The 27,086-nt window shown below is 44.8% G+C and overlaps 2 protein-coding genes across 2 annotated transcripts in view; one reads left to right on the top strand and one right to left on the bottom strand.

The window, feature by feature from the left end:
• Positions 1–12,711, bottom strand: part of ryk (receptor like tyrosine kinase) — a 116,278-nt gene extending 103,567 nt beyond the window's left edge. The window contains 1 exon segment of the mRNA XM_034081337.2: positions 12,040–12,711. Coding sequence (XP_033937228.1) covers positions 12,040–12,274 — 235 coding nt within the window. The 5' untranslated portion in view covers positions 12,275–12,711.
• A 5,825-nt stretch (positions 12,712–18,536) lies between these two features.
• On the top strand, positions 18,537–19,302 carry LOC117445127 (m7GpppN-mRNA hydrolase-like). The gene is given in 3 exon segments (XM_034080552.2): positions 18,537–18,936; positions 18,938–19,247; positions 19,249–19,302. Coding segments are annotated over 3 exon segments (660 nt in total). The 5' UTR covers positions 18,537–18,640.
• Positions 19,303–27,086: the final 7,784 nt, after the last annotated feature.

The raw sequence follows: 27,086 nt of genomic DNA, 5'->3' as shown, positions 1-27,086 counted from the left end.
ACCAGAGAGTCAGGAGATGTCCAGGGTCTGAGGTCCTCTGCTTTTGGCCTGAAGAGCAGGACCCCAGACTTCACCAGAGTCAGGAGATGTCCAGGGTCTGAGGTCCTCTGCTTTTGGCCTTAAGAGCAGGACCCCAGACTTCACCAAAGAGTCAGGAGATGTCCAGGGTCTGAGGTCCTCTGCTTTTGGCCTTAAGAGCAGGACCCCAGACTTCACCAAAGAGTTAGGAGATGCAGATGTGATGGGTTTACAGGAGACCTGGAGTAGAGGAGACGTGTCCACTGGTTGTCCCTTAGGCTATAGAGAGATAGTGTTCCCATCCACCAAGCTCAAAGGAGTGACCCAGGGCAGGGATTCAGGAGGATGCTCATTTGGTTCAAGGAAAAACTTGTACACTCAATAGAACTCATCAAAAAAGGCGAATTTTCAATTTGGCTCAAAATAAAAAGAGAGATGGTCGCCATGGAAAAAGACATATTCATGTGTACAGCATATATCCCCCCATCAGAATCACCTTATTATAGTGACAATAGTTTCTCCATTCTTGAAGATGAGATCAATCAGTACCAGGCCCAGGGAAGTGTACTGATCTGTGGGGACCTTAATGCCAGGACAGGTATAGAACCAGATTCTATTAGCCCACAGGGAGACAAACATATACCTGGCCAAATCAGCATTCCCCTCCCTTCACATCCCCACAGGAACAACTTTGACAAAACTGTCAACAAAAGCGGGCGGCAACTACTGCAGCTGTGCCGAACGCAAGGCCTGTACATTGTTAACGGTGGGCTTCGAGGGGACTCCTTTGGTCACTACACACACAGCTCTCCTCTTGGCAATAGCTCAGTAGATTATAGCATCACAGACCTCGACCCCTTCTGTCTGAGGGCATTCACAGTCAGCCCCCTAACACCCTTATCTGATCATAGTAAAATTACACTCTACCTTAAGAAGACAGTAACAGACCCTCACACAGCAGAACCCAGTAAACTGAACTATACCAAACAACCTTATAGATGGACAAACAATAGCAAGGACGACTACCGGAAAGCAATCAGACATCAAACAATTCAATCCCAATTAGACCATTTTCTATCCACCCCGTATCCCCAAAGTAAAGATGGCCTGAATCAGGCTGTGTGGGACATTAACAGCATCTTTGACAATGTGGCAGATTTATCCAATGTGAAAAAACCACAATATCATAAATCAAAAAAGTCAACCAATGAAAAGCGGTTTCATACAGACTGCAGACATCTGAGAAAAACCCTCAGAAGTTTATCAAATCAAAAACACAGACAACCTGACAATCCTGAGCTCCGCCTCCAATATTGGGAAACACTGAAAGTATACAGAAGAACACTCAGAACTAAAAGGGAGCAACATGTGCAGCACCAACTTGAAATCATTGAAGAGTCCATTGATTTAAATCATTTCTGGAAGAGATGGCACTCTTTCAGCAAAGCACACAAGGAAGAACTGGCTATTCAAAATGGGGACATTTGGAAAACACACTTTGAAAACCTGTATAGTACCGTTACACTGAATTCGGCCCAAAATGATCTCCTCAACAAACTACACATTCTAGAATCAGTCGTTAAAGACAACCAGAACCCTTTAGACGATGACATTACTGAGGAAGAGCTCCTGGCTAAACTCCAGGCCCTCCAACCAAGGAAGGCCAACGGTCCTGATGGCATTTTAAATGAAGAGCTGAAATTTAGCAGCCATAAGTTCAACACTGCCATGTTGAAACTATTCAACCTCGTTCTGGGCATTGGACATTTCCCTGACATCTGGAGCAAAGGAATCATCACACCAATATTTAAAAATGGAAATAAATTCGACCCAAACAATTACAGAGGCATATGTGTCAGCAGCAACCTGGGGAAGTTATTCTGCAGCATCCTTAACAGCCGACTGCAAGACTTCCTCAGTGAACATAATGTCCTGAGCAAGAGTCAGACCACAGACCATATATATACCCTCCACACCATCGGACCACAGACCATATATATACCCTCCACACCATCGGACCACAGACCATATATATACCCTCCACACCCTCATTCATAAACATGTTCACCAAAATAAGAAGATTTTCTCTTGTTTTGTAGATTTCAAAAAAGCATTCGACTCAATTTGGCATAACGGTCTGTTCCTGAAGTTGATTGAAAACAGTGTAGGGGGGAAAACATATGATATCATTAAAGCAATGTATACCAATAATAAATGTGGGGTGAAAATGGTCAATATGGAAACAGATTTCTTCCCCCAAAGTAGAGGGGTGAAACAGGGCTGCAGTCTCAGCCCCACCCTGTTTAACATTTATATTGATCAATTTGCAAAATCATTAGAACAATCCGGTATCCCTGGACTCACCCTCTCTGACACACACATTAAATGCCTCCTGTTTGCAGATGATCTAATATTACTAGCTCCATCTAAGGAGGCATTACAACAGCAAATGGATCATCTGCAAAGCTTCTGTCAGACCAGGACCCTGACAGTTCATCTGGAACCCTTCTGTCAGACCTGGGCCCGGACAGTTCATCTAGAACCCTTCTGTCAGACCTGGGCCCTGACAGTTCATCTGGAACCCTTCTGTCAGACCTGGGCCCTGACAGTTCATCTGGAACCCTTCTGTCAGACCTGGGCCCTGACAGTTCATCTGGAACCCTTCTGTCAGACCTGGGCCCGGACAGTTCATCTGGAACCCTTCTGTCAGACCTGGGCCCTGACAGTTCATCTGGAACCCTTCTGTCAGACCTGGGCCCTGACAGTTCATCTGGAACCCTTCTGTCAGACCTGGGCCCTGACAGTTCATCTAGAACCCTTCTGTCAGACCTGGGCCCTGACAGTTCATCTGGAACCCTTCTGTCAGACCTGGGCCCTGACAGTTCATCTGGAACCCTTCTGTCAGACCTGGGCCCGGACAGTTCATCTAGAACCCTTCTGTCAGACCTGGGCCCTGACAGTTCATCTAGAACCCTTCTGTCAGACCTGGGCCCTGACAGTTCATCTGGAACCCTTCTGTCAGACCTGGGCCCGGACAGTTCATCTGGAACCCTTCTGTCAGACCTGGGCCCTGACAGTTCATCTGGAAAAGACCAGGATTATGGTCTTCCAGAAACGACCCAGGGGTCAGGGAAACCCACACCGGTTCTTACTGGGCTCCACTGGCATAGAACACACACACACACAGCTACACATATTTGGGACTCAAAATTACTTCGACAGGAAATTTCAATCTGGCCATTAATGATCTCAGAGACAAAGGAAGAAAGGCTTTCTATGCTATCAAAAAGTCTTCAAATATAGATATACCTGTTAGAATCTGGCTCAAAATATTCAATTCAATAATAGAACCAATCATACTGTATGGTAGTGAAGTGTGGGGTCCTCTTGGAAATCAAGACTTTGATCAATGGGACAAACACCCAATAGAAACCCTACATGCGGAGATATGCAAGAGCATCCTGAGAGTCCACAGGAACACCCCCAACAATGGATGCCGAGCTCAGCGAGGCCAATTCCCCTTTAATTAGGATACAAAAAAGAGCAGTCAAATTCTACAACCACCTAAAAACCAGCGATCCCAACTCCTACCATTACAAAGCCCTCCATTGAGAGGAGTCCCCTCAACCAGCTGGTCCTGAGGCCTCAGGACAGCCCTCACACAATCTGGCCCAACCAAATCATAGCTAAAGAAAAAGAAAATGACTATTGGACATGTACCACGAAAACCCAAAACAAACTTCAATGCCATTTGTCTCTAAACAGACAGGACACGGTGGCAAACTATCTGAGCGCTGTGACTGATCCCAAACTGAGGAAGACATTAACAATGTACAGACTCAGTGACCACAGCCTGGACCTAGAGACTGGCCCACACAGGCAGACCTGGCTGCCCAGAGGAGAGAGGCTGTGTCAGCTCTGTCCTCGGAGACAGGTGGAGACAGAGAGAAGAGAGGCTGTGTCAGCTCTGTCCTCAGAGACAGGTGGAGAGAGGCTGTGTCAGCTCTGTCCTCAGAGACAGGTGGAGACAGAGAGGGGAGAGGCTGTGTCAGCTCTGTCCTCAGAGACAGGTGGAGAGAGGCTGTGTCAGCTCTGTCCTCAGAGACAGGTGGAGACAGAGAGGAGAGAGGCTGTGTCAGCTCTGTCCTCAGAGACAGGTGAGACAGAGAGGAGAGAGGCTGTGTCAGCTCTGTCCTCAGAGACAGGTGAGACAGAGAGGAGAGAGGCTGTGTCAGCTCTGTCCTCAGAGACAGGTGGAGACAGAGAGAAGAGAGGCTGTGTCAGCTCTGTCCTCAGAGACAGGTGGAGACAGAGAGAAGAGAGGCTGTGTCAGCTCTGTCCTCAGAGACAGGTGGAGACAGAGAGAAGAGAGGCTGTGTCAGCTCTGTCCTCAGAGACAGGTGGAGACAGAGAGAAGAGAGGCTGTGTCAGCTCTGTCCTCAGAGACAGGTGGAGACAGAGAGGAGAGAGGCTGTGTCAGCTCTGTCCTCAGAGACAGGTGGAGACAGAGAGAAGAGAGGCTGTGTCAGCTCTGTCCTCAGAGACAGGTGGAGACAGAGAGAAGAGAGGCTGTGTCAGCTCTGTCCTCAGAGACAGGTGGAGACAGAGAGAAGAGAGGCTGTGTCAGCTCTGTCCTCAGAGACAGGTGGAGACAGAGAGAAGAGAGGCTGTGTCAGCTCTGTCCTCAGAGACAGGTGGAGACAGAGCAACGCTTCCTGCTGCACTGTCAAACATACCAAGACATTAGAAGAAAGTTCTTTACAAAGATAACATGTGAACTCCAAGATGTTGAATCACTGTCTGAGCAGAATAAAATGCAACATGTACTTGGAGAAAATAGTGCCAGCAGCATAGAAGCAGCGAAATATGTGAGCGCATGTCACAGCCTAAGAGACAACAACAACACATAACAGCTGTTCCTCTCAGCTCACTCTGATTGCTCCTCTACTTCATGTGTCTTTCTTTTCTTCCTTTCTTCCTTTTTACATTTGATACTTGAGGTTTTGTAATATATTGTTGTAAATTGTTAAATGAATTAATTGTATTTGTATGTTTTTCTTATCATATATCCTTGACGCTTTGGCAATATTGTTCACCTGACATTCATGCCAATAAAGCATATTGAATTGAATTGAGAGCTAAAGAGAGAGAGAACTAAAGAGAGAGAGCTAAAGAGAGAGAGATAAAGAGAGAGAGAGAGAGAGAGAGAGAGAGAGAGAGAGCTAAAGAGAGAGAGAGAGAGAGAGAGATAAAAAGAGAGAGAGATAAGAAGAGAGAGAGCTAAAGAGAGAGAGAGATAAAAAGAGAGAGAGAGATAAGAAGAGAGAGAGAGCTAAAGAGAGAGAGAGAGAGACAAAAAGAGAGAGAGAGAGCTAAAGAGAGAGGGAGAGAGAGTTCACCTGACATTCATGCCAATAACGCATATTGAATTGAATTGAGAGAGAGAGAGCTAAAGAGAGAGAGAGATGCGGCTTTCACACCAGCGCTTTTCCCTTTCTCGCTCCGAGCGGGAGCTTTTCTGGTTCAGCTCCGGTTTCCCTTTTCAGCTCCCGCTCTGTGCACACCGCCCACTGGCGCCCCAGAGCTGCCCCTGCTGCGTCATGACGTCACCGTTTATATCGCTGATCGCTGATCGCTCACAACAACAACAACAGCGTCGGGTCGATGATCGTGTTGCTTTTAATCACACGAAGCCAGAATAAATTGAATAACGACTTCTCCAACCTTATGCTTTGCTCCAGAGTGCCGTGGTTCATTGTTTATTAATGTGTTTCTGCAGCATTTACCGACCGCTGCAGAGCTGCTCTTCCACGGGAGTTTATTCTCCCGTTAGCTCCCGGTTAGCTCGCACTGCAGCGGCCGCTCTAAAGTATTCACTGTCCGACTCACACAAGCAGCTGATGCATATCCCCAGTTCCCCTTAGCCTAAGTGAATGTGTGTCAGTCTGAATTGACACTGTTTGGTATCACAACGCTGTTATGAAAGTTTCTCTGGTATAAAACGGGTGATGTTGGCATAGCAACCGAAGCTAAACTGACTACTTGCATCCGATAGCTGCAATAATACAAAACAACACGTCTGCCTCTCTCCACAATGATCGATAACAGCGAACGGATGGTCAAAGTAAGGCACAAATAAACAGAATCACACGAAGCCTGGTTAGTGTTGCCTGACTTTATAAAGTGTGTTTATAGGCACTACTGCTTGTAGGCAGGCATAACAGTCGACCCATGTTCAGGGGAGGTGGGTTTAGTTTCCTGCACGCCTCGACGTGAGAGAGACGTAAGCGACGTCGCCTCTTAGCTCCAAAGCTCTTGCCTCTGGACCGACAATTTTTTGGAGCTGGAAATGAAGCGGATTCCGGAGCTAAGAGCCGGCGCAGCTCCGGTGTGAACAGGAAAACCCGGCGCTTTTCAGGCTCTAGCTCCGAGCCGGAGCTGAAAAGGCGCTGGTGTGAAAGGGGCAAGAGAGACAGAGAGAGAGAGAGAGAGAGCTAAAGAGAGAGAGACAGAGAGAGAGAGAGAGCTAAAGAGAGAGAGAGAGAGAGAGAGAGAGAGAGAGAGAGAGAGAGAGAGAGAGAGCATGTGTACTACAGGACAGTGAAAAGTTTAAAAGGGGAGCGATTTTTTTTTTGATGAGTGAGTTTGCACCAATAGGATGCTCATGATTGAGCTGGCAGCATTGAATATCTCTGCATAATACAACGGGACTAACTTCTCCAACAAAACGTCCTGTTCCAACCCTGGACACTATTTATACTTTCTCCTTGAAGAATTGAAAATGAAACAAATCTCCACTTAATTACAGGTGATGCATAAATGCTGATTCCACAGCGATGATGAAACATTTACTAACAGCAGCACATCAGCTTCCTCCCTCACGGCCCGTGCACACAGCGGCGTGCGTTGACGCTTGCCGACGAGCGTGTCTGACACTCGACCAACAACCAATCATATTAATCTCCCGCCCCTGACACACAAGCAGCGGTTTGATTGAATAGAGCTTGTACTGGCATATGATTCGATTGGCTGACGCTTCTGCCGAGGCGTCAACAGTTGAACATTGCTCAACTTTTGAAGCGAGCAACGCCAGCAACGCTCCACGTCGCTTCCCGAAATGCAGTTTGGCGAAAAGTGACGTCACCCCATTCAAAGGGAATGGGCAGAAGCGTTGGAAGCTTCAACGCACGGCGCTGTGTGGACGGGCCGTCACAGAGACGTTGTAGCACTTGAACCCGGTCATTAGACTGTAAAGTGGCATGCACGCTGGAAATGACTAGTTCCAAACTGCACCCTGAACACATCTTAAACCCTGAATTAACTGTGCAGGACCAATCCATGGACTGGCTGGAGATTGACACTATTATAAATATATTACACTTGGTTTTAACATTCAACAAGTCTGAAATACTCCATTACTAAGTCCTGGATTCAAAAAGTTACTATAGAGGTATTAACGACAAAATGTATTCAAAGTATCGAAAGTAAAAGTATTCAATATGCAGAACTGCTTCTTTTACAGTGATATAATATTATTGAATAATATATTATTCAGATGTAATCACTAATTAATTAGGGCTGTCAAGTTAACGCGTTAATAACGCGCTAACACAAAAACTAATTAACGCCACTAATTATTTTAACGTGATTAACGCATGTGTATTTTTTTTCCTCGGCCGCCCCGTAGTTTCAGAGCGCATCGAGTTTAAAATACCATCTACAAGCTGATGCTGCTGACAGCCCCGCTCCTGCTGCCCGCTTGCTGTAGACCACACTTCCACGCTCACCGGCAGGCACCGACTGGCCATCGGGAGGACCGGGAGGGTGTGTGTGTGTGTGTGTGTGTGTGTGTGTGTGTGTGTGTGTGTGGCCAGAGCGAGAGAGACCTTACGTGCATTGTTGTTGTTAGCATCTGGTGCTAGATAGCTGCGCTAACGGGTATAAGGAGCTGTTTAAATGAAAACAGAGGAGCGACATTTCGCCACAACTGCACCGAGCACTTGACTTTATGCAGGAAACCAGACAGTGGGACATTGTAGGAGAAGTCAGCACACTCAGCACGGATAGTGCGCGTAACATGATTGCAGCGTCCAGGCAGCTTCCGTTCAAGCATATGCCTCCATCACGCACGCACGCACGCACGCACGCACGCACGCAATATTCATGAGAATATTTGTCATTGTTCAAATGATAATAAACATTAGCATAAAGCATATTTGTCCACTCATATGTTGATAAGAGTATTAAAAACTTGAATAATATTCCTCTAAGGTACATTTAGAACAGATCAAAAATGTGCGATTAATCGCGATTAACTATTTTAATCGACTGACAGCCCTATAATTAATACATGATAGAGCATTTTAAATGCTATAGTAAGTCAATGTAAAGCACATTTTTATATACCAACAAATGTATAAGAGCTATGGCTATGATGAATAGTTATTAGTGGTGCACGATATTAGGAATTATGACGTCATCCCGATAAACCCGATAAAAGTATTAATAGCCCCGATAATATACAATATATTTTTTGGGTAAAAAAAAAGAAAAAGATCCTGCGGTGTGGGTGGGTTGGGGTGAGGGGCGCTTGTTTTTCACTCGGCTCCTCCCGTTTTGCCAGTACTGTGGTATTAGTGGTTTAGGAAGAGAGGAGTTTTTCTCAAATCCAGCGCTCGCTAACTCATGCCTGGCTGTGACGTGAATGGTGTGCGGCCAGGACAGGACAGTAAACAAACATGTCGTCGGTAGTATGGGACTATTTCAAAGTTTCAGAGTTAGATAGTTCGCTTGCTATTTGTATTAACAAATGCAATGCAGAACTTCCACGAGGAGGGAAAAAGGCAACGAGCTATAATACTTCCAACCTGATCAGTCACCTGAAACATCGCCATGGCTACGATGGTGTGTTAAAAGCGTACGAAGATGCCTGCGCTGCTAAACTAGCGGCAAATCCAAAGCCAGCTGCAAAGGCACCGGGGCTTTTACCTATCGACGAGGCTTTTGAAAAAGGCAAGAACTTTATTTGGGAAAATAAATATGGTCACTTTGAAGTCAAAGCTGTTCTTGGCTTTGCTTTGTTCATAGTAGTAATGCTCATGTCCTTTGCTCACTTAGTCTTTTTTTTACCACCAGGTCAGTGTGCGAAAAAGTACACGTCCCACCGTCCGGGACGTGTTATTTACAATATCGGACAAGTAGATCTTTCAATTGACTTGTCCGGCGGACAAGTGACGTTTTTTGCCCTGATTTATTGACAAATTATTGATACATTCAGTTTACAAAAGGCAGAACTCATTCGCAAATTGTCCGTGTCCGCCATTGTTCGTTTAGAAGTGTTAGTTTCGGTTCTGCTTGTCGATTCCTAAGGAAATGCATCTCGCCGCTTTCTGTACAGTTAGACGGGGGCGGGGCGGAGCAGGAAGTGTAGTACAGTGCCAGGGTTGGGAAGCAAAACTCGGTTCCGAGTAGGAACAAATAACAATTGTCCGGAACCGGGATTAATAAGAGTTGTGAGGACAGGAGGCGAGGCCGAGCCCCGCGGACTGCAGCTCTCTATGCTCCGTATCAGCTGATAGCTGCACGGTGCAGCTCAGCGTCTCTCCATCTCTCTTTCTACACACAGCGGATCCGCTGCCCGTTTAACAGCCTCATCTTTGTCAAACTTTCTTATGTTCTTTCTTTAACACGTAATGAAGGTTATTAAGCGTTTTAACTCCTATGTTGTTAATATTGACCACCATTTCCTTTATGAAGTGAAGCAGCCTCCCTGTCTGTGTCCTCGCGCTGTCCTCACATCCCCGGACCCCCAGACTCGGAGGAGCACAGGGATGTCAGTATTGTTTATGAAGCAGGGTATAGAAAGTACATTATTGAAATGAAAATACTATTTATTTACTTTTACAAACAGTGCGCAGCTGGGCAGCTGCAGCATGTGTATTGCAGGACATGTGTAAGCGTGCAAGCGTCTTTGAGTTGTAGAAAAGTGCTAGGCCTATAGGCTAGTATAAATATAATGTATTATTATTATTAGGTTATGTCCTATGTGTTGGACATGTGTGGTTGGACTCTGTCTCACAGGCAGGTTGCAGTGTAACATCAGAGGACACTGGGCCAATTGTACATTCTCAAACTGCACCACTTGGAACTAACTAAACAATGCAGAGATTATTTTTATATAATTGTATTCAATAACCGTAAAAAATTAAACAGTATGAAGTGATTTGTAAATAGGAATACAGATTTGACTTAATGTTTTCATAAATATATTTTTCTCCCAGTTTGTCATGGGACTTATTTACCCTCTCAAAGAACCGGAATCGAGAACCAAAAATAACCGGAATCGAAAAGCAGAACCGGAATCATTAAAATCCAAACGATACACAACCCTATGTGTGATGCAGTCAAATCTTACCGCTCACTTACGTTAGCGGTGTCATAAAAAACGTGGAAAAATGTAAAATACGATGACAAAGAAGAAGATTCCAGTGGCCCCAATATTTGTCCATTCTGGACAAGTGAAAAATGTATTCGGACAAGTAAATTGCCAAACTCACTTGTCCATGGACAAGTACTCTCTAAAAACTTTTTCTCACACTGCAGGTGTGCAAAATCTACAGGTCCATTTGATATATATATATATATTATCGGTTATTGGTATCGGTCTTGAGAAGCAGGAAGTTATCGGTATCGGTTTCAAAAAAACAATATTGTGCATCCCTGGTAGTTATAGTTCTGCATCATATTATTTGTCCTTATGTTTTTCATATTTAAAAACCCTGCTTACTATAGCAGCCTGCCCCCCCTGCAGCGCTTCACAGCCACACCTAAACGGACACTCAGCCAGTACTCCACTCTGCTGGTGGGTTTCAATGTATGGTGTGTTCACTTCCTCCTGGTGACACATCAGCATCCCTTTGTTGATCAACAGCTCAAGCTTCCAGCCTGTGTTCCTAATGACTGTCTGCAGGTCTCCCTTGAAAAGAGATCTGGGATTTTACCTGGATAAATAAAGGTTTTGAATTGAATTGTCATCATGACATCTATAGTCTTGCTAATATCCATATACAAATAAATGACTGTCTGCAATTTGTTTGTGTATGCCTATATTGAAGGGTGAATGTTCATCCTATGTTTACCGTGCAAGTCACGAGGCATTGTTCATTAGATATGCTATGTTCTTCTGTTATGGATCATTGTCATGTGTAGAACATGCCAAAGACAAATGTGCAACTTAGAGCAGCACGCGTGACGTTTCCATGTATGTGTTGCAGTTGACTTTACAGATGTACAGCAGCAGTTCTGTTCTCTGGCTCAATGTGTGATGCTCTTCATGCACCCTTATTAGAACGGACTAGCATCAACACTACATCACAACATATCACTGCTCTTTGAAGCATACCAGGGACTTGTAATGCGGTGCTACAATGCACTGGTGTTTTAGAATCACTGGTGAAAAGTAAGCACGTAGATTTACTCCAGTACAATTTGAAGTACTTTACTTGAGTATTTCAATGTTTTGATACTTTGTACTTTTCCTCCACTACATGTATTTAATACCTTTAGTTACTTCACAGATGTGGATGAATGATGTGAAATCTAATCAAGTGTTGAATCAGACTTTAGTTCCACCTGGAGTAAATCCACCAGCTACCCTGCAGTCTACAAAGTCATTCAGACTAGCTGCACCTTCACCAGCTTTGAGAACACTTTCATGATCAATCATTATAAAACATATCAGATATATTATTCTGAGATGGACCAATCAGCACAACGACTACTTTAGCTGTCGCTACTTTCACTATATTTTGATGATAATACTTTTTTACTTTCACTTGAGGAACATTTTGAATGCAGGACTTTTACTGTAACAGAGTATTCCTACACTCTGGTACAAGTACAAGATCTGAGTACTTCTCCCACCTCTGTTTAGAAGTAAAAATGCAGATGTGAGGGACACACTGACACAACTGCATCATACACACGCACACACACACAGCTGGATTCAGATGGCCTCCTTACCCAAAAGCTTCTTCACCTCCTCAACACTCATGTAAATGTTAACACTCGGGCTGTTGCTGTTGTTGTTGTTGTTGTTGTTGTTGTTGTTGTCTCCGGAGGCAGCGCTCGGGCTGGCCAGGCCGCCGACCCCCTCCAGCAGCATGAGGAAGAAGAAGCCCCCGAGCCTCCACAGCACCGAGTGCGGCCCCCCTCGGGACTCCGGCGGGCTGCCAGAGCCGTGAATCCCCCCCAGCATAGCAGCGGTCGTCCGGCTCGCAGTAGTTCTCGGTTTATCTGCTTCTCATCCGTATCTGAAGTTAATCCCGAGCCGCAGCATTACTGGATCCCTGACGCCTCGGCGCCACTTTCAGCTCGCTCTGTTTCCACTCGCCTTTTTGTCCTCTCCTGCTAGCTGAGACAGGCTAAGTTAGCTGAGACAGGCTAAGTTAGCCGAGACAGGCTAACTTTGGTCGGGTTGTGCTAACAGTCCGCGGCCAGAATGTCGGTGTATGTTTGAATGTTAAGGTTTACGACGTTTTCCCAGAACATAAATACACACCGGAAGTCGCCACATTGAGGCGCTTTGATTTTCGCAGAAAACTTAAGAAGGAAAAAGTTTCTCAAAGTCGCTAACACTTCCAGCTCCCTCCATGGTCTTTCCTCCCGTTGCTTTTTCCTTCACTCGGGGCAGGGGGGGGACTCTGCTCTGGCTAGAGAAGTGGAATGCTGCCTTCAGGGGCTGTCGGACATATGTCTACAAACTAACAAACCAAACAAAGTTACATTTGTTACATTAAGTAGCCTAGTCAACGAATTGAAACAGTGGAATTCTTTCCTAACATGTTTGTTTCGATTGTTACCTTTTACTTAGTTGTCACTTGTGGATGTGCATCAGCAAGAGTGCCTTATCCCATTCAATCGTTTAGGATAAATACACTCTATGCATTACATTCATTAAATGGGATTCCAGTTCCAATATACATATTTAATGTCTTGACTATATCTCTAATGTGAAGTCGGAAAGTTTAAAACTACGACATTGTGAGGTTCGTTGAAGGAACCAACACTAGTCCACATCAGCTTCAGAGGGAGATGCAGTTAAACGCAGCATTCTGCATGCTTTGGGTTTGTGTCGGTCCATGGGTCAGGGCAGGGGTCTTCAATCATCCTGGCCCTTCAGTGCTGTGAACGCTGGGAGGTCAGGGGCCTCTGGACCGCCCTTATATGTTCCTGGGTGTAAAATTGCCTTTTTGACAAGTAAACAAAAACGTTTAACCCCAAATGTTGTTCCATGTAGCCACAAAGAAAATACAACTAAAATACAAATACACACCATGCAAGCTGGACCGTTGAAAAGCTTAATAGTCTGGAGAATACACAAACAACATTGAAATATAGACTGCACCTCGATGAGTAATATTAGTTTTACAGTAGTTCTGGCATATACAGTTCTATTTAACTTCGGTATAAAGGACAGATCGTTTACAAAACACAAATGTAACAAGAAGCCTCAAAATCACCATCAGTGCTCCATTGAACTCGACTAGGGGATTTACATTATTCTTACGCAAGAGGTTCTATGTTTTTCTTGTTTGTCATTTCCCTTATGCAATATAAACACGTTATCTGCTAAACTTGTTTTGTAATTGTACTGTGCAATAATCACTTTTATGTAAAAACATTTCTTCTTCATATTTAAAAAGTAAGCTCACTCTTTATTATTGCTTGCATTTTGTACCTGCTATGCCACTTCTGCGGTACACTGTCAATTGTAAAGGAATTCTGACTGTGATTCATCGAGCTGTTCTGAATGGTCCCCGTCAGATCGTCTGGTGATGGTAAAGCTATGTGTGTGTCACTGTGGGCGAGTTGTTATCAGCGGCGCTGTTCTGATCAAGGTGGTGAAGTCTGCCCACCGTGTGTTTCTTCCATGATCCACACTTCACCAGTTACAGATGGAGTTGATCTTTGGCCAGTCCGTGTGTATTACTGTGTACCAGTTTGACGTCAATCTTAGGGAGCTTTACCTGTGAGCCTGCTGCAACCTCTGGAAGTATAATAATAATAATAATAATAATAATAATAATAATACAAAAAAGAATAAAACATTCTATTCATATAATATTTCAAACATATGTATAAAGTGATACATATATGAATCTAAAAGTAAGGTCAATGCAGCCACAAGTAGAAATCAGTGGAGAAGAAAAAAAGTGAATTTGAGAGTGAAGTGTAAACAGCACTTGCTTCCCCCTTTTTGATAAACTATTGTTGTTTTTCTAATCATTACAATTATGAGAGTTAGGAAGTGGTTGATGATGTCAGTCACCACAGGGAGAGAACACCAGCAACACTGCCCTAAAGCCCTTGAGTTTCTAAGGTTTCTGTAATGCTCCTGCAGAGTCCTCACAGCCTGACAGTGTGACTCTTCCTCGGCTCCAGGCTGGGCGTTGTTCCAAAGTGCACATAAACCTGCTGAGTCAGCTTTCAGCTGGGATTCTCTGAGCTCCAAGTGTAAACCGTGTGCAGCAGGGTCCTTGATTAAGAATGGTGTATTGACATTTTTATTACATTGTTTATTCACTTTCTTTATTGTATTGTACCTGTATTGTATTGTACCTGTATTGTATTGTTGAACAATTTGATTCTGCTCTATTATTTTATTAATACAGTTTTATTCCAAGCTATTTTCAGCTATATTACTCTTATTGTAGCTTGTAAATCTTTTTTTCTTTTACATTTCATCATCATTTCTATTGTAAGCATGTATTGAATCTCAAATACTTGATGAATGTCTATTCAGGCAAGCTTTTGATTTATGTTTTTTCGGCATTGTATTTATTGTATTTAAGTTGTTGTTGTAAATTGTATTAAATTATATTATTAATAACATTATTATTATTTTATAATATTTAATCAATTTGACTACATTTTCATTGTCTAGTGTGCACTTGACTCAAATAGTTGAAACATGTGTTCTGTTGTTTTCTTGGGGCTCGTCAGTCACCAGCTCAAAGGTGCTGTACAAATAAAGTTCCATTGATTGATTGTAAGACCATGTGTACATTCTGAGATGTATCCACAATGCAAAAATAAACCATAAAAGACATTTAAACATTTTTATTATTAAATATTCACCTACAAAATGACCTATAAACACTATTTACAGAATAGCGTGCAGTGATGCCTGCGACGACACAGAGGGACATTTTGACAGGAAACATTGTGTGCCACTGTCGGAGGAAGAGATGATTTTGTGAAGCGTGGAGAAATCAAACATTTCCCAACATAGTTATGAAGAGGTCTGGGGCCGGCCTGAGGAACACATTGGGAATCGGAACACTCTACAGTTCTCTCCCTGAGGGGCAACACCTGCTGTAACCTCTCCTGATGTGTCAGCACGGACATGAGGTATATAAGGTCTCAGGTGCAGTACAGCCGACTGCTTACCGTTAATATTTGCATATGTGTGTTCGTACAAAAAATCTGTCATCAAACGTCATAAATGACAAATGATTTGTTTTTCAATGTTCCCTTGATTGACCTCTCATGAAGGCGGGGGCTACACACACAGCTCTTCGGAATGAAAAAACACAACTTTACTTTGAGATCCTTGAAGCTTTTCAAAATGTTACAGTAGGTCCTGACTGGGTTTCTCAGCTCAAATAATGACCATAATCAGCTCCTTCAAGTACAATATAAACACCAACATTGATTTGTGTTCATATGACAGTGATGACAGTCCTTCCATCAGTCTCCAAGTGCTCTGGAACACAAATAAAAAGACTCATTGAGTATAAATATTGATGATCTCCTACTATGTGACTGCAGGGAACATTTTTCCAGAACAAACATCAATATGTACAAAATAATAAAGAAAACAAACCTTTATTGTTGTCTGCTTGTTCTTCTGCCTGGTAAGAAAAAAGTTAACATCAGCGTGTGAAAATAACATCTTTAACTAAGGCGGCACAATATTCAGAAAATGATAATGATGTTGAATATCAAATAACAATATTTCATGTGTTGTATGTTTGTACAATGACATTAAAGTATCTTTATCTTATCTCTATTTATATATATATATTTATATAAACATATATTGAAGTGTACTCACTGTTAAAGAAAACAAAAATGTAAAGTGCAGTTTTCTATTGAAACTTTTCTATTCTGGCACTTGTTGACATCACAATGAAACCTGAGGCCTGAGGCCTGTACAACGAAGCCGGTTCAACATAACCTGGATATGTTTGAGTTACCCGGTTTACCTAATCCAAAACAAATGCGCTCTCGCTAAGCGGTCGCTGGTTATCAACTCGTTAACCCAAGCCAGCTTGGCCCTATCTAGTATCGCACGCATTCGCAGTTTGAGTACCTAATAACAACAAAGTCACCTATGACCCACGTGACGACGGCTACATAGGCCGGCGTAATTAGCAGATCGATTCCTTTTCATCTTCTCGCTTCGCGAGAGTACCGTGGCTACATTCTTGTAGCCTACAGCGTTCAGGTTTGAACGTTTGATCTGAGGGATTTCTCTGCAAACAGCTGGCCGCGTGCAGCTTCGCGACAGTCGGAGCTACAGGTTGTTAATGCGTCCTCCAGGAGCTGTGGCCGGCTGTGCGCTGTGCAGAGCCTCGACGGACAGGTTTGTGTCAACTTGTTGCTGGTGATGGCTGTGTCCCCGCACCCTCTCCCAGCTAAGTTGTCCTGATTGCTGTCTTGTTTATTGTTTGGCTTAGACTTTCTGGTGACGACAGTGTTCCCTCTTCCTCTCCCATAAAGTTTCCCTTATTATACTCTTTTGAAAGTTCTGCTTGTGGCGTTGTGCCCGAGCTACCATTAGCATTTGAGTCCCAGCTTTAGCTGCGTCTCTCGTTCAATTTAGTATGGAAAGCCCAGGGTGCCATATTTTGCCCATTTTTTGTTTAGATGCAGAGAGTAAGGTAAGTACTGGTCATAGTTACGACTGTAACTACGGTCCTAGGCCATGTAAGCACTGGCCATGGTTACTACTGTGACCATGGCCTACGGTTCTATGTGGGCTGTTCTTGTCACGATTGTCATGTTATGTCACGTTTGTAGTTTTGTCTGTGTTGGTGTTTTTCTTGTCTTTGGGTTTCCTGTTTTATTGTGTAAAGTGTTCACCCCCGTTTCCTGCCTGTCTGCTTTCTGTCTGTTTCCCTCCCTGATTACCCGATTGTGTTCACCTGTTGTCCTTGTGTTTCTCCTCCCCTGCCCAGCTGTGTCTTGTGCCGTTGGAGATCCCGCCGACTGCTCTCCTGCCGGGGATCCTGCCAATCCTATGTCCTGTTCCTCTGGGGGTCCCGCGGACAACTCTTCTGCCGGGGGTCCTGCCAACCCCTTGTCCTGTTCCGTTGGAGGCCCCACCATCACCTGTCTCACCGGGGGTCCAGCCAACTACTGGTCCTCTTCCGTGGGGGATCCTGCCGAAGCCTGTCCCACTGGCTCCGGTTCCTGTTCGGCCGACACCGGGTCCTGCCCGGCCTCCGGAGCTGTCTGGTCGCCCTCGAGCCCGGCCCCCTGAGAGCCGCGGTCTTCTCCCTCGAGCCCGGCCCCCTGAGTGCCGCGGTCTTCGTCCTCGGGCCCGGCCCCCTGACTCTTCCTGCCGCTGCTTTTGCCCTCATGCACGGCCCCCTGAGTTTGCCCGCTGTGGCCTTCGCCCCTTTTTGAACTTTGCCTTGCCCCCAGGCCGTCCACCCGAGACCCCCTCCTTGGTTCTGCCTTGCCCCCGGGCCTTCCGCCCAAGACCCCGTCCTTGGTCTCTGCCTTTCCCCCGGGCCGTCCGCCCGAGACCCGTCCTCCAGACCCCCTCCACCCACCCTTTCTTGGCCCTAGTTATGTGTCCTCCCTCCGGTCCCCCTCCACCCACCCTGCTGGACCTTTTTTTGGGACGTCTGGGATCCGTCCCTTGAGGGGGGGGTTCTGTCACGATTCTCATGTTATGTCACGTTTGTAGTTTTGTCTGTGTTGGTGTTTTTCTTGTCTTTGGGTTTCCTGTTTTATTGTGTAAAGTGTTCACCCCCGTTTCCTGCCTGTCTGCTTTCTGTCTGTTTCCCTCCCTGATTACCCGATTGTGTTCACCTGTTGTCCTTGTGTTTCTCCTCCCCTGCCCAGCTGTGTCTTGTTCTGTGATTACCCTTCTGTGTATTTAGTCTAGTCTTCCCCTGTGTTCCATGTCGGTTCATTGTTTCCCCTCCATGTCATTCCACGGTCTGTGTTCCTTGTGCTGCTCGTTGGTGTTGGATTTTTGGATTCTGCCTTGTTTTGCCACAGCTTTAATTTATTTAATAAAGCTCGCTTTTTCGTTATTCTGCATTTGAGTCCTACCTGCTTCACCCATTCGTAACAGTTCTATTCCATAAAAGCTAATTATCTGATCTTAACATTTGTGTTTTGACTTGGTCGCTTGATTGTTAGCAGCAGCCGCTAGGCGCAGCAGAATCCCTCCAGTTCTCGGTGGAGGAGCAAAAAGACTTATTTTTTAAATTTCTAGGTGATTTGGTGTATCTAATGTTGGTCTGGGGCTCACCTGAGGTGCAGGTGCAGATGGAGCTGCTGTTCTTAAGGCTGTAGCGCCTGTTTGCTCTGAGATATCGCAATGTTTCCCTCCAACATGGAAACAAAAAGAGTGGAGATCCCGACCGGAATGCTGGACGACCTCTGCAGCCGCTTCATCCTGTACATCCCCAGCGAGGAGAGGGACAACGCTATCCAGGTGTGTTTCCAGATCGAGCTCGCCCACTGGTTCTATCTGGACTTCTGCATGCAGAACACTCCTGGAGCTCCTCACTGTGGGATCAGAGACTTCGCCAAAGCAGTGTTCCATCACTGTCCGTTCCTGCTGCCTAATGGAGAAGACGTCCAGAAGATCCTGGAGCAGTAGAAGGAGGACAAGAGTGCCTACTTTTGGAGCCATCATTCTGGATGAATCTCTAGAAAACGCTCTGCTGGTTCAGGGATACCTCGCTAAGTCCGGCAGAGGCTTTCCAAAGGGGAAAGTTAATGAGGATGAAGCTCCTCACGACTGTGCCGTGCGAGAAGTGCTGGAGGAGACGGGCTTCGACATAAAGAATCTTATTTCCAAAGACGTGTTCCTCGAGCAGAAGATTACAGACCAGGTGGTTCGGCTCTACATCATCCCCGGGGTGTCGCAGGACACAAAGTTCAACCCACGGACAAGGAAGGAGATCAGGAACATCGAGTGGTTTTCCTATTGAGAAGCTGCCATGTCACAGGAACGACATGACGCCAGAGAGATAAAAGAGAGAGAGAGATAAAAAGAGAGAGAGCGAAAGAGAGAGAGAGGAAAGAGAGAGAGAGAGAGAGAGAGACAGAGAGAGAGAGAGAGAAGAGAGAGGGAGAGAGTTCACCTGACATTAATGCCAATAAAGCATATTGAATTGAATTGAGAGAGAGAGAGCAAAGAGAGAGAGAGATGCGGCTTTCACACCAGCGCTTTTCCCTTTCTCGCTCCGAGCGGGAGCTTTTCTGGTTCAGCTCGGTTTCCCTTTTCAGCTCCCGCTCTGTGCACACGCCCACTGGCGCCCCAGAGCTGCCCCTGCTGCGTCATGACGTCACCGTTTATATCGCTGATCGCTGATCGCTCAAACAACAACAACAACAGCGTCGGGTCGATGATCGTGTTGCTTTTAATCACACGAAGCCAGAATAAATTGAATACGACTTCTCCAACCTTATGCTTTGCTCCAGAGTGCCGTGGTTCTTGTTTAATGTGTTTCTGCAGCATTTACCGACCGCTGCAGTGCTGCTCTTCCACGGAGTTTATTCTCCGTTAGCTCCCGGTTAGCTCGCACTGCAGCGGCCGCTCTAAAGTATTCACTGTCCGACTCACACAAGCAGCTGATGCATATCCCCAGTTCCCTTAGCCTAAGTGATGTGTGTCAGTCTGAATTGACACTGTTTGGTATCACAACGCTGTTATGAAAGTTTCTCTGGTATAAAACGGGTGATGTTGGCATAGCAACCGAAGCTAAACTGACTACTTGCATCCGATAGCTGCAATAATACAAAACAACACGTCTGCCTCTCTCCACAATGATCGATAACAGTGAACGGATGGTCAAAGTAAGGCACAAATAAACAGAATCACACGAAGCCTGGTTAGTGTTGCCTGACTTTATAAAGTGTGTTTATAGGCACTACTGCTTGTAGGCAGGAATAGCAGTCGACCCATGTTGGGAGGTGGGTTTAGTTTCCTGCACGCCTCGACGTGAGAGAGACGTAAGCGACGTCACCTCTTAGCTCCAAAGCTCTTGCCTCTGGCCGACAATTTTTTGGAGCTGGAAATGAAGCGGATTCCGGAGCTAAGAGCCGGCGCAGCTCCGGTGTGAACGGAAAACCCGGCGCTTTCAGGCTCTAGCTCCGAGCCGGAGCTGAAAAGGCGTGGTGTGAAAGGGGCAAGAGAGAGAGAGAGAGAGAGAGAGAGCTAAAGAGAGAGAGAGAGAGAGAGAGAGAGCAGGAGGAGGAGGAGAGGAGAGAGAGAGAAGGAGAGAGAAGAGAGAGAGAGAGAGAGAGAGAGGAGAGAGAGAGGAGAGAGAGAGAGAGAGAGAGAGCATGTGTACTACAGGACAGTGAAAAGTTTAAAAGGGGAGCGATTTTTTTTTGATGAGTGAGTTTGCACCAATAGGATGCTCATGATTGAGCTGGCAGCATTGAATATCTCTGCATAATACAACGGGACTAACTTCTCCAACAAAACGTCCTGTTCCAACCCTGGACACTATTTATACTTTCTCCTTGAAGAATTGAAAATGAAACAAATCTCCACTTAATTACAGGTGATGCATAAATGCTGATTCCACAGCGATGATGAAACATTTACTAACAGCAGCACATCAGCTTCCTCCCTCACGGCCCGTGCACACAGCGGCGTGCGTTGACGCTTGCCGACGAGCGTGTCTGACACTCGACCAACAACCAATCATATTAATCTCCCGCCCCTGACACACAAGCAGCGGTTTGATTGAATAGAGCTTGTACTGGCATATGATTCGATTGGCTGACGCTTCTGCCGAGGCGTCAACAGTTGAACATTGCTCAACTTTTGAAGCGAGCAACGCCAGCAACGCTCCACGTCGCTTCCCGAAATGCAGTTTGGCGAAAAGTGACGTCACCCCATTCAAAGGGAATGGGCAGAAGCGTTGGAAGCTTCAACGCACGGCGCTGTGTGGACGGGCCGTCACAGAGACGTTGTAGCACTTGAACCCGGTCATTAGACTGTAAAGTGGCATGCACGCTGGAAATGACTAGTTCCAAACTGCACCCTGAACACATCTTAAACCCTGAATTAACTGTGCAGGACCAATCCATGGACTGGCTGGAGATTGACACTATTATAAATATATTACACTTGGTTTTAACATTCAACAAGTCTGAAATACTCCATTACTAAGTCCTGGATTCAAAAAGTTACTATAGAGGTATTAACGACAAAATGTATTCAAAGTATCGAAAGTAAAAGTATTCAATATGCAGAACTGCTTCTTTTACAGTGATATAATATTATTGAATAATATATATTCAGATGTAATCACTAATTAATTAGGGCTGTCAAGTTAACGCGTTATAACGCGCTAACACAAAAACTAATTAACGCCACTAATTATTTTAACGTGATTAACGCATGTGTATTTTTTTTTTCCTCGGGCCGCCCCGTAGTTTCAGGAGCGCATCGAGTTTAAAATACCATCTACAAGCTGATGCTGCTGACGCCCCGCTCCTGCTGCCCGCTGCTGTAGACCACACTTCCACGCTCACCGGCAGGCACCGACTGGCCATCGGGAGGACCGGGAGGGTGTGTGTGGTGTGTGTGTGTGTGTGTGTGTGTGGGTGTGTGTGTGTGTGGTCCGAGCGAGCGAGAGAGAGACCTTACGTGCATTGTTGTTGTTAGCATCTGGTGCTAGATAGCTGCGCTAACGGATATAAGGAGCTGTTTAAATGAAAACAGAGGAGCGACATTTCGCCACAACTGCAACCGAGCACTTGACTTTATGCAGGAAACCAGACAGTGGGACATTGTAGGAGAAGTCAGCACACTCAGCACGGATAGTGCGCGTAACATGATTGCAGCGTCCAGGCAGCTTCCGTTCAAGCATATGCCTCCATCACGCACGCACGCACGCACGCACGCAATATTCATGAGAATATTTGTCATTGTTCCAATGATAATAACATTAGCATAAAGCATATTTGTCCACTCATATGTTGATAAGAGTATTAAAAACTTGAATAATATTCCTCTAAGGTACATTTAGAACAGATCAAAAATGTGCGATTAATCGCGATTAACTATTTTAATCGACTGACAGCCCTATAATTAATACTAGATAGAGCATTTTAAATGCTATAGTAAGTCAATGTAAAGCACATTTTTATATACCAACAATGTATAAGAGCTATGGCTATGATGAATAGTTATTAGTGGTGCACGATATTAGGAATTATGACGTATCCCGATAAACCCGATAAAAGTATAATAGCCACGATAATATACAATATATTTTTTGGGTAAAAAAAAAAAAGAAAAAGATCCTGCGGTGTGGGTGGGTTGGGGTGAGGGGCGCTTGTTTTTCACTCGGCTCCCTCCCGTTTTGGCCAGTACGTGGTATTATGGTTTTAGGAAGAGAGGAGTTTTTCTCAAATCCAGCGCTCGCTAACTCATGCCTGGCTGTGAGTGAATGGTGTGGCGGCCAGGACAGGACAGTAAACAAACATGTCGTCGGTAGTATGGGACTATTTCAAAGTTTCAGAGTTAGATAGTTCGCTTGCTATTTGTAGTAACAAATGCAATGCAGAACTTCCACGAGGAGGGAAAAAGGCAACGAGCTATAATACTTCCAACCTGATCAGTCACCTGAAACATCGCCATGGCTACGATGGTGTGTTAAAAGCGTACGAAGATGCCTGCGCTGCTAACTAGCGGCAAATCCAAAGCCAGCTGCAAAGGCAACCGGGGCTTTTACCTATCGACGAGGCTTTTGAAAAAGGCAAGAACTTTATTTGGGGAAATAAATATGGTCACTTTGAAGTCAAGCTGTTCTTGGCTTTGCTTTGTTCATAGTAGTAATGCTCATGTCCTTTGCTCACTTAGTCTTTTTTTTACCACCAGGTCAGTGTGCGAAAAAGTACACGTCCCACCGTCCGGGACGTGTTATTTACAATATCGGACAAGTAGATCTTTCAATTGACTTGTCCGGCGGACAAGTGACGTTTTTTGCCCTGATTTATTGACAAATTATTGATACATTCAGTTTACAAAAGGCAGAAACTCATTCGCAAATTGTCCGTGTCCGCCATTGTTCGTTTAGAAGTGTTAGTTCGGTTCTGCTTGTCGATTCCTAAGGAAATGCATCTCGCCGCTTTCTGTACAGTTAGACGGGGGGCGGGGCGGAGCAGGAAGTGTAGTACAGTGCCAGGGTTGGGAAGCAAAAACTCGGTTCCGAGTAGGAACAAATAACAATTGTCCGGAACGGGATTAATAAGAGTTGTGAGGACAGGAGGCGAGGCCGAGCCCCGCGGACTGCAGCTCTCTATGCTCCGTATCAGCTGATAGCTGCACGGTGCAGCTCAGCGTCTCTCCATCTCTCTTTCTACACACAAGCGGATCCGCTGCCCGTTTAACAGCCTCATCTTGTCAAACTTTCTTATGTTCTTTCTTTAACACGTATGAAGGTTATTAAAGCGTTTTAAAACTCCTATGTTGTTAATATTGACCACCATTTCCTTTATGAAGTGAAGCAGCCTCCCTGTCGTGTCCTCGCGCTGTCCTCACATCCCCGGACCCCCAGACTCGGAGGAGCACAGGGATGTCAGTATTGTTTATGAAGCAGGGTATAGAAAGTACATTATTGAAATGAAAATACTATTTATTTACTTTTACAAACAGTGCGCAGCTGGGCAGCTGCAGCATGTGTATTGCAGGACATGTGTAAGCGTGCAAGCGTCTTTGAGTTGTAGAAAAGTGCTAGGCCTATAGGCTAGTATAAATATAATGTATTATTATTATTAGGTTATGTCCTATGTGTTGGACATGTGTGGTTGGACTCTGTCTCACAGGCAGGTTGCAGTGTAACATCAGAGGACACTGGGCCAATTGTACATTCTCAAACTGCACCAACTTGGAACTAACTAAACAATGCAGAGATTATTTTTATATAATTGTATTCAATAACCGTAAAAAATTAAACAGTATGAAGTAATTTGTAAATAGGAATACAGATTTGACTTAATGTTTTCATAAATATATTTTTCTCCCAGTTTGTCATGGGACTTATTTACCCTCTCAAAGAACCGGAATCGAGAACCAAAATAACCGGAATCGAAAAGCAGAACCGGAATCATTAAAATCCAAACGATACACAACCCTATGTGTGATGCAGTCAAATCTTAACCGCTCACTTACGTTAGCGGTGTCATAAAAAACGTGAGAAAATGTAAAATACGATGACAAAGAAGAAGATTCCAGTGGCCCCAATATTTGTCCATTCTGGACAAGTGAAAAATGTATTCGGACAAGTAAATTGCCAAACTCACTTGTCCATGGACAAGTACTCTCTAAAAACTTTTTCTCACACTGCAGGTGTGCAAAATCTACAGGTCCATTTGATATATATATATATATTATCGGTTATTGGTATCGGTCTTGAGAAGCAGGAAGTTATCGGTATCGGTTTCAAAAAAACAATATTGTGCATCCCTGGTAGTTATAGTTTCTGCATCATATTATTTGTCCTTATGTTTTTCATATTTAAAAACCCTGCTTACTATAGCAGCCTGCCCCCCCTGCAGCGCTTCACAGCCACACCTAAACGGACACTCAGCCAGTACTCCACTCTGCTGGTGGGTTTCAATGTATGGTGTGTTCACTTCCTCCTCTGGTGACACATCAGCATCCCTTTGTTGATCAACAGCTCAAGCTTCCAGCCTGTGTTCCTAATGACTGTCTGCAGGTCTCCCTTGAAAAGAGATCTGGGATTTTACCTGGATAAATAAAGGTTTTGAATTGAATTGTCATCATGACATCTATAGTCTTGCTAATATCCATATACAAATAAATGACTGTCTGCAATTTGTTTGTGTATGCCTATATTGAAGGGTGAATGTTCATCCTATGTTTACCGTGCAAGTCACGAGGCATTGTTCATTAGATATGCTATGTTCTTCTGTTATGGATCATTGTCATGTGTAGAACATGCCAAAGACAAATGTGCAACTTAGAGCAGCACGCGTGACGTTTCCATGTATGTGTTGCAGTTGACTTTACAGATGTACAGCAGCAGTTCTGTTCTCTGGCTCAATGTGTGATGCTCTTCATGCACCCTTATTAGAACGGACTAGCATCAACACTACATCACAACATATCACTGCTCTTTGAAGCATACCAGGGACTTGTAATGCGGTGCTACAATGCACTGGTGTTTTAGAATCACTGGTGAAAAGTAAGCACGTAGATTTACTCCAGTACAATTTGAAGTACTTTACTTGAGTATTTCAATGTTTTGATACTTTGTACTTTTCCTCCACTACATGTATTTAATACCTTTAGTTACTTCACAGATGTGGATGAATGATGTGAAATCTAATCAAGTGTTGAATCAGACTTTAGTTCCACCTGGAGTAAATCCACCAGCTACCCTGCAGTCTACAAAGTCATTCAGACTAGCTGCACCTTCACCAGCTTTGAGAACACTTTCATGATCAATCATTATAAAACATATCAGATATATTATTCTGAGATGGACCAATCAGCACAACGACTACTTTAGCTGTCGCTACTTTCACTATATTTTGATGATAATACTTTTTTACTTTCACTTGAGGAACATTTTGAATGCAGGACTTTTACTGTAACAGAGTATTCCTACACTCTGGTACAAGTACAAGATCTGAGTACTTCTCCCACCTCTGTTTAGAAGTAAAAATGCAGATGTGAGGGACACACTGACACAACTGCATCATACACACGCACACACACACAGCTGGATTCAGATGGCCTCCTTACCCAAAAGCTTCTTCACCTCCTCAACACTCATGTAAATGTTAACACTCGGGCTGTTGCTGTTGTTGTTGTTGTTGTTGTTGTTGTTGTCTCCGGAGGCAGCGCTCGGGCTGGCCAGGCCGCCGACCCCCTCCAGCAGCATGAGGAAGAAGAAGCCCCCGAGCCTCCACAGCACCGAGTGCGGCCCCCCCTCGGGACTCCGGCGGGCTGCCAGAGCCGTGAATCCCCCCCAGCATAGCAGCGGTCGTCCGGCTCGCAGTAGTTCTCGGTTTATCTGCTTCTCATCCGTATCTGAAGTTAATCCCGAGCCGCAGCATTACTGGATCCCTGACGCCTCGGCGCCACTTTCAGCTCGCTCTGTTTCCACTCGCCTTTTTGTCCTCTCCTGCTAGCTGAGACAGGCTAAGTTAGCTGAGACAGGCTAAGTTAGCCGAGACAGGCTAACTTTGGTCGGGTTGTGCTAACAGTCCGCGGCCAGAATGTCGGTGTATGTTTGAATGTTAAGGTTTACGACGTTTTCCCAGAACATAAATACACACCGGAAGTCGCCACATTGAGGCGCTTTGATTTTCGCAGAAAACTTAAGAAGGAAAAAGTTTCTCAAAGTCGCTAACACTTCCAGCTCCCTCCATGGTCTTTCCTCCCGTTGCTTTTTCCTTCACTCGGGGCAGGGGGGGGACTCTGCTCTGGCTAGAGAAGTGGAATGCTGCCTTCAGGGGCTGTCGGACATATGTCTACAAACTAACAAACCAAACAAAGTTACATTTGTTACATTAAGTAGCCTAGTCAACGAATTGAAACAGTGGAATTCTTTCCTAACATGTTTGTTTCGATTGTTACCTTTTACTTAGTTGTCACTTGTGGATGTGCATCAGCAAGAGTGCCTTATCCCATTCAATCGTTTAGGATAAATACACTCTATGCATTACATTCATTAAATGGGATTCCAGTTCCAATATACATATTTAATGTCTTGACTATATCTCTAATGTGAAGTCGGAAAGTTTAAAACTACGACATTGTGAGG

The sequence above is a fragment of the Pseudochaenichthys georgianus genome, chromosome 4 (genome assembly GCF_902827115.2).
Source record: "Pseudochaenichthys georgianus chromosome 4, fPseGeo1.2, whole genome shotgun sequence".
Taxonomy (NCBI): Eukaryota; Metazoa; Chordata; class Actinopteri; order Perciformes; family Channichthyidae; genus Pseudochaenichthys; species Pseudochaenichthys georgianus.
Note: the sequence above shows the minus strand (reverse complement) of the source record. Positions and strands in the feature narration are given on the sequence as shown.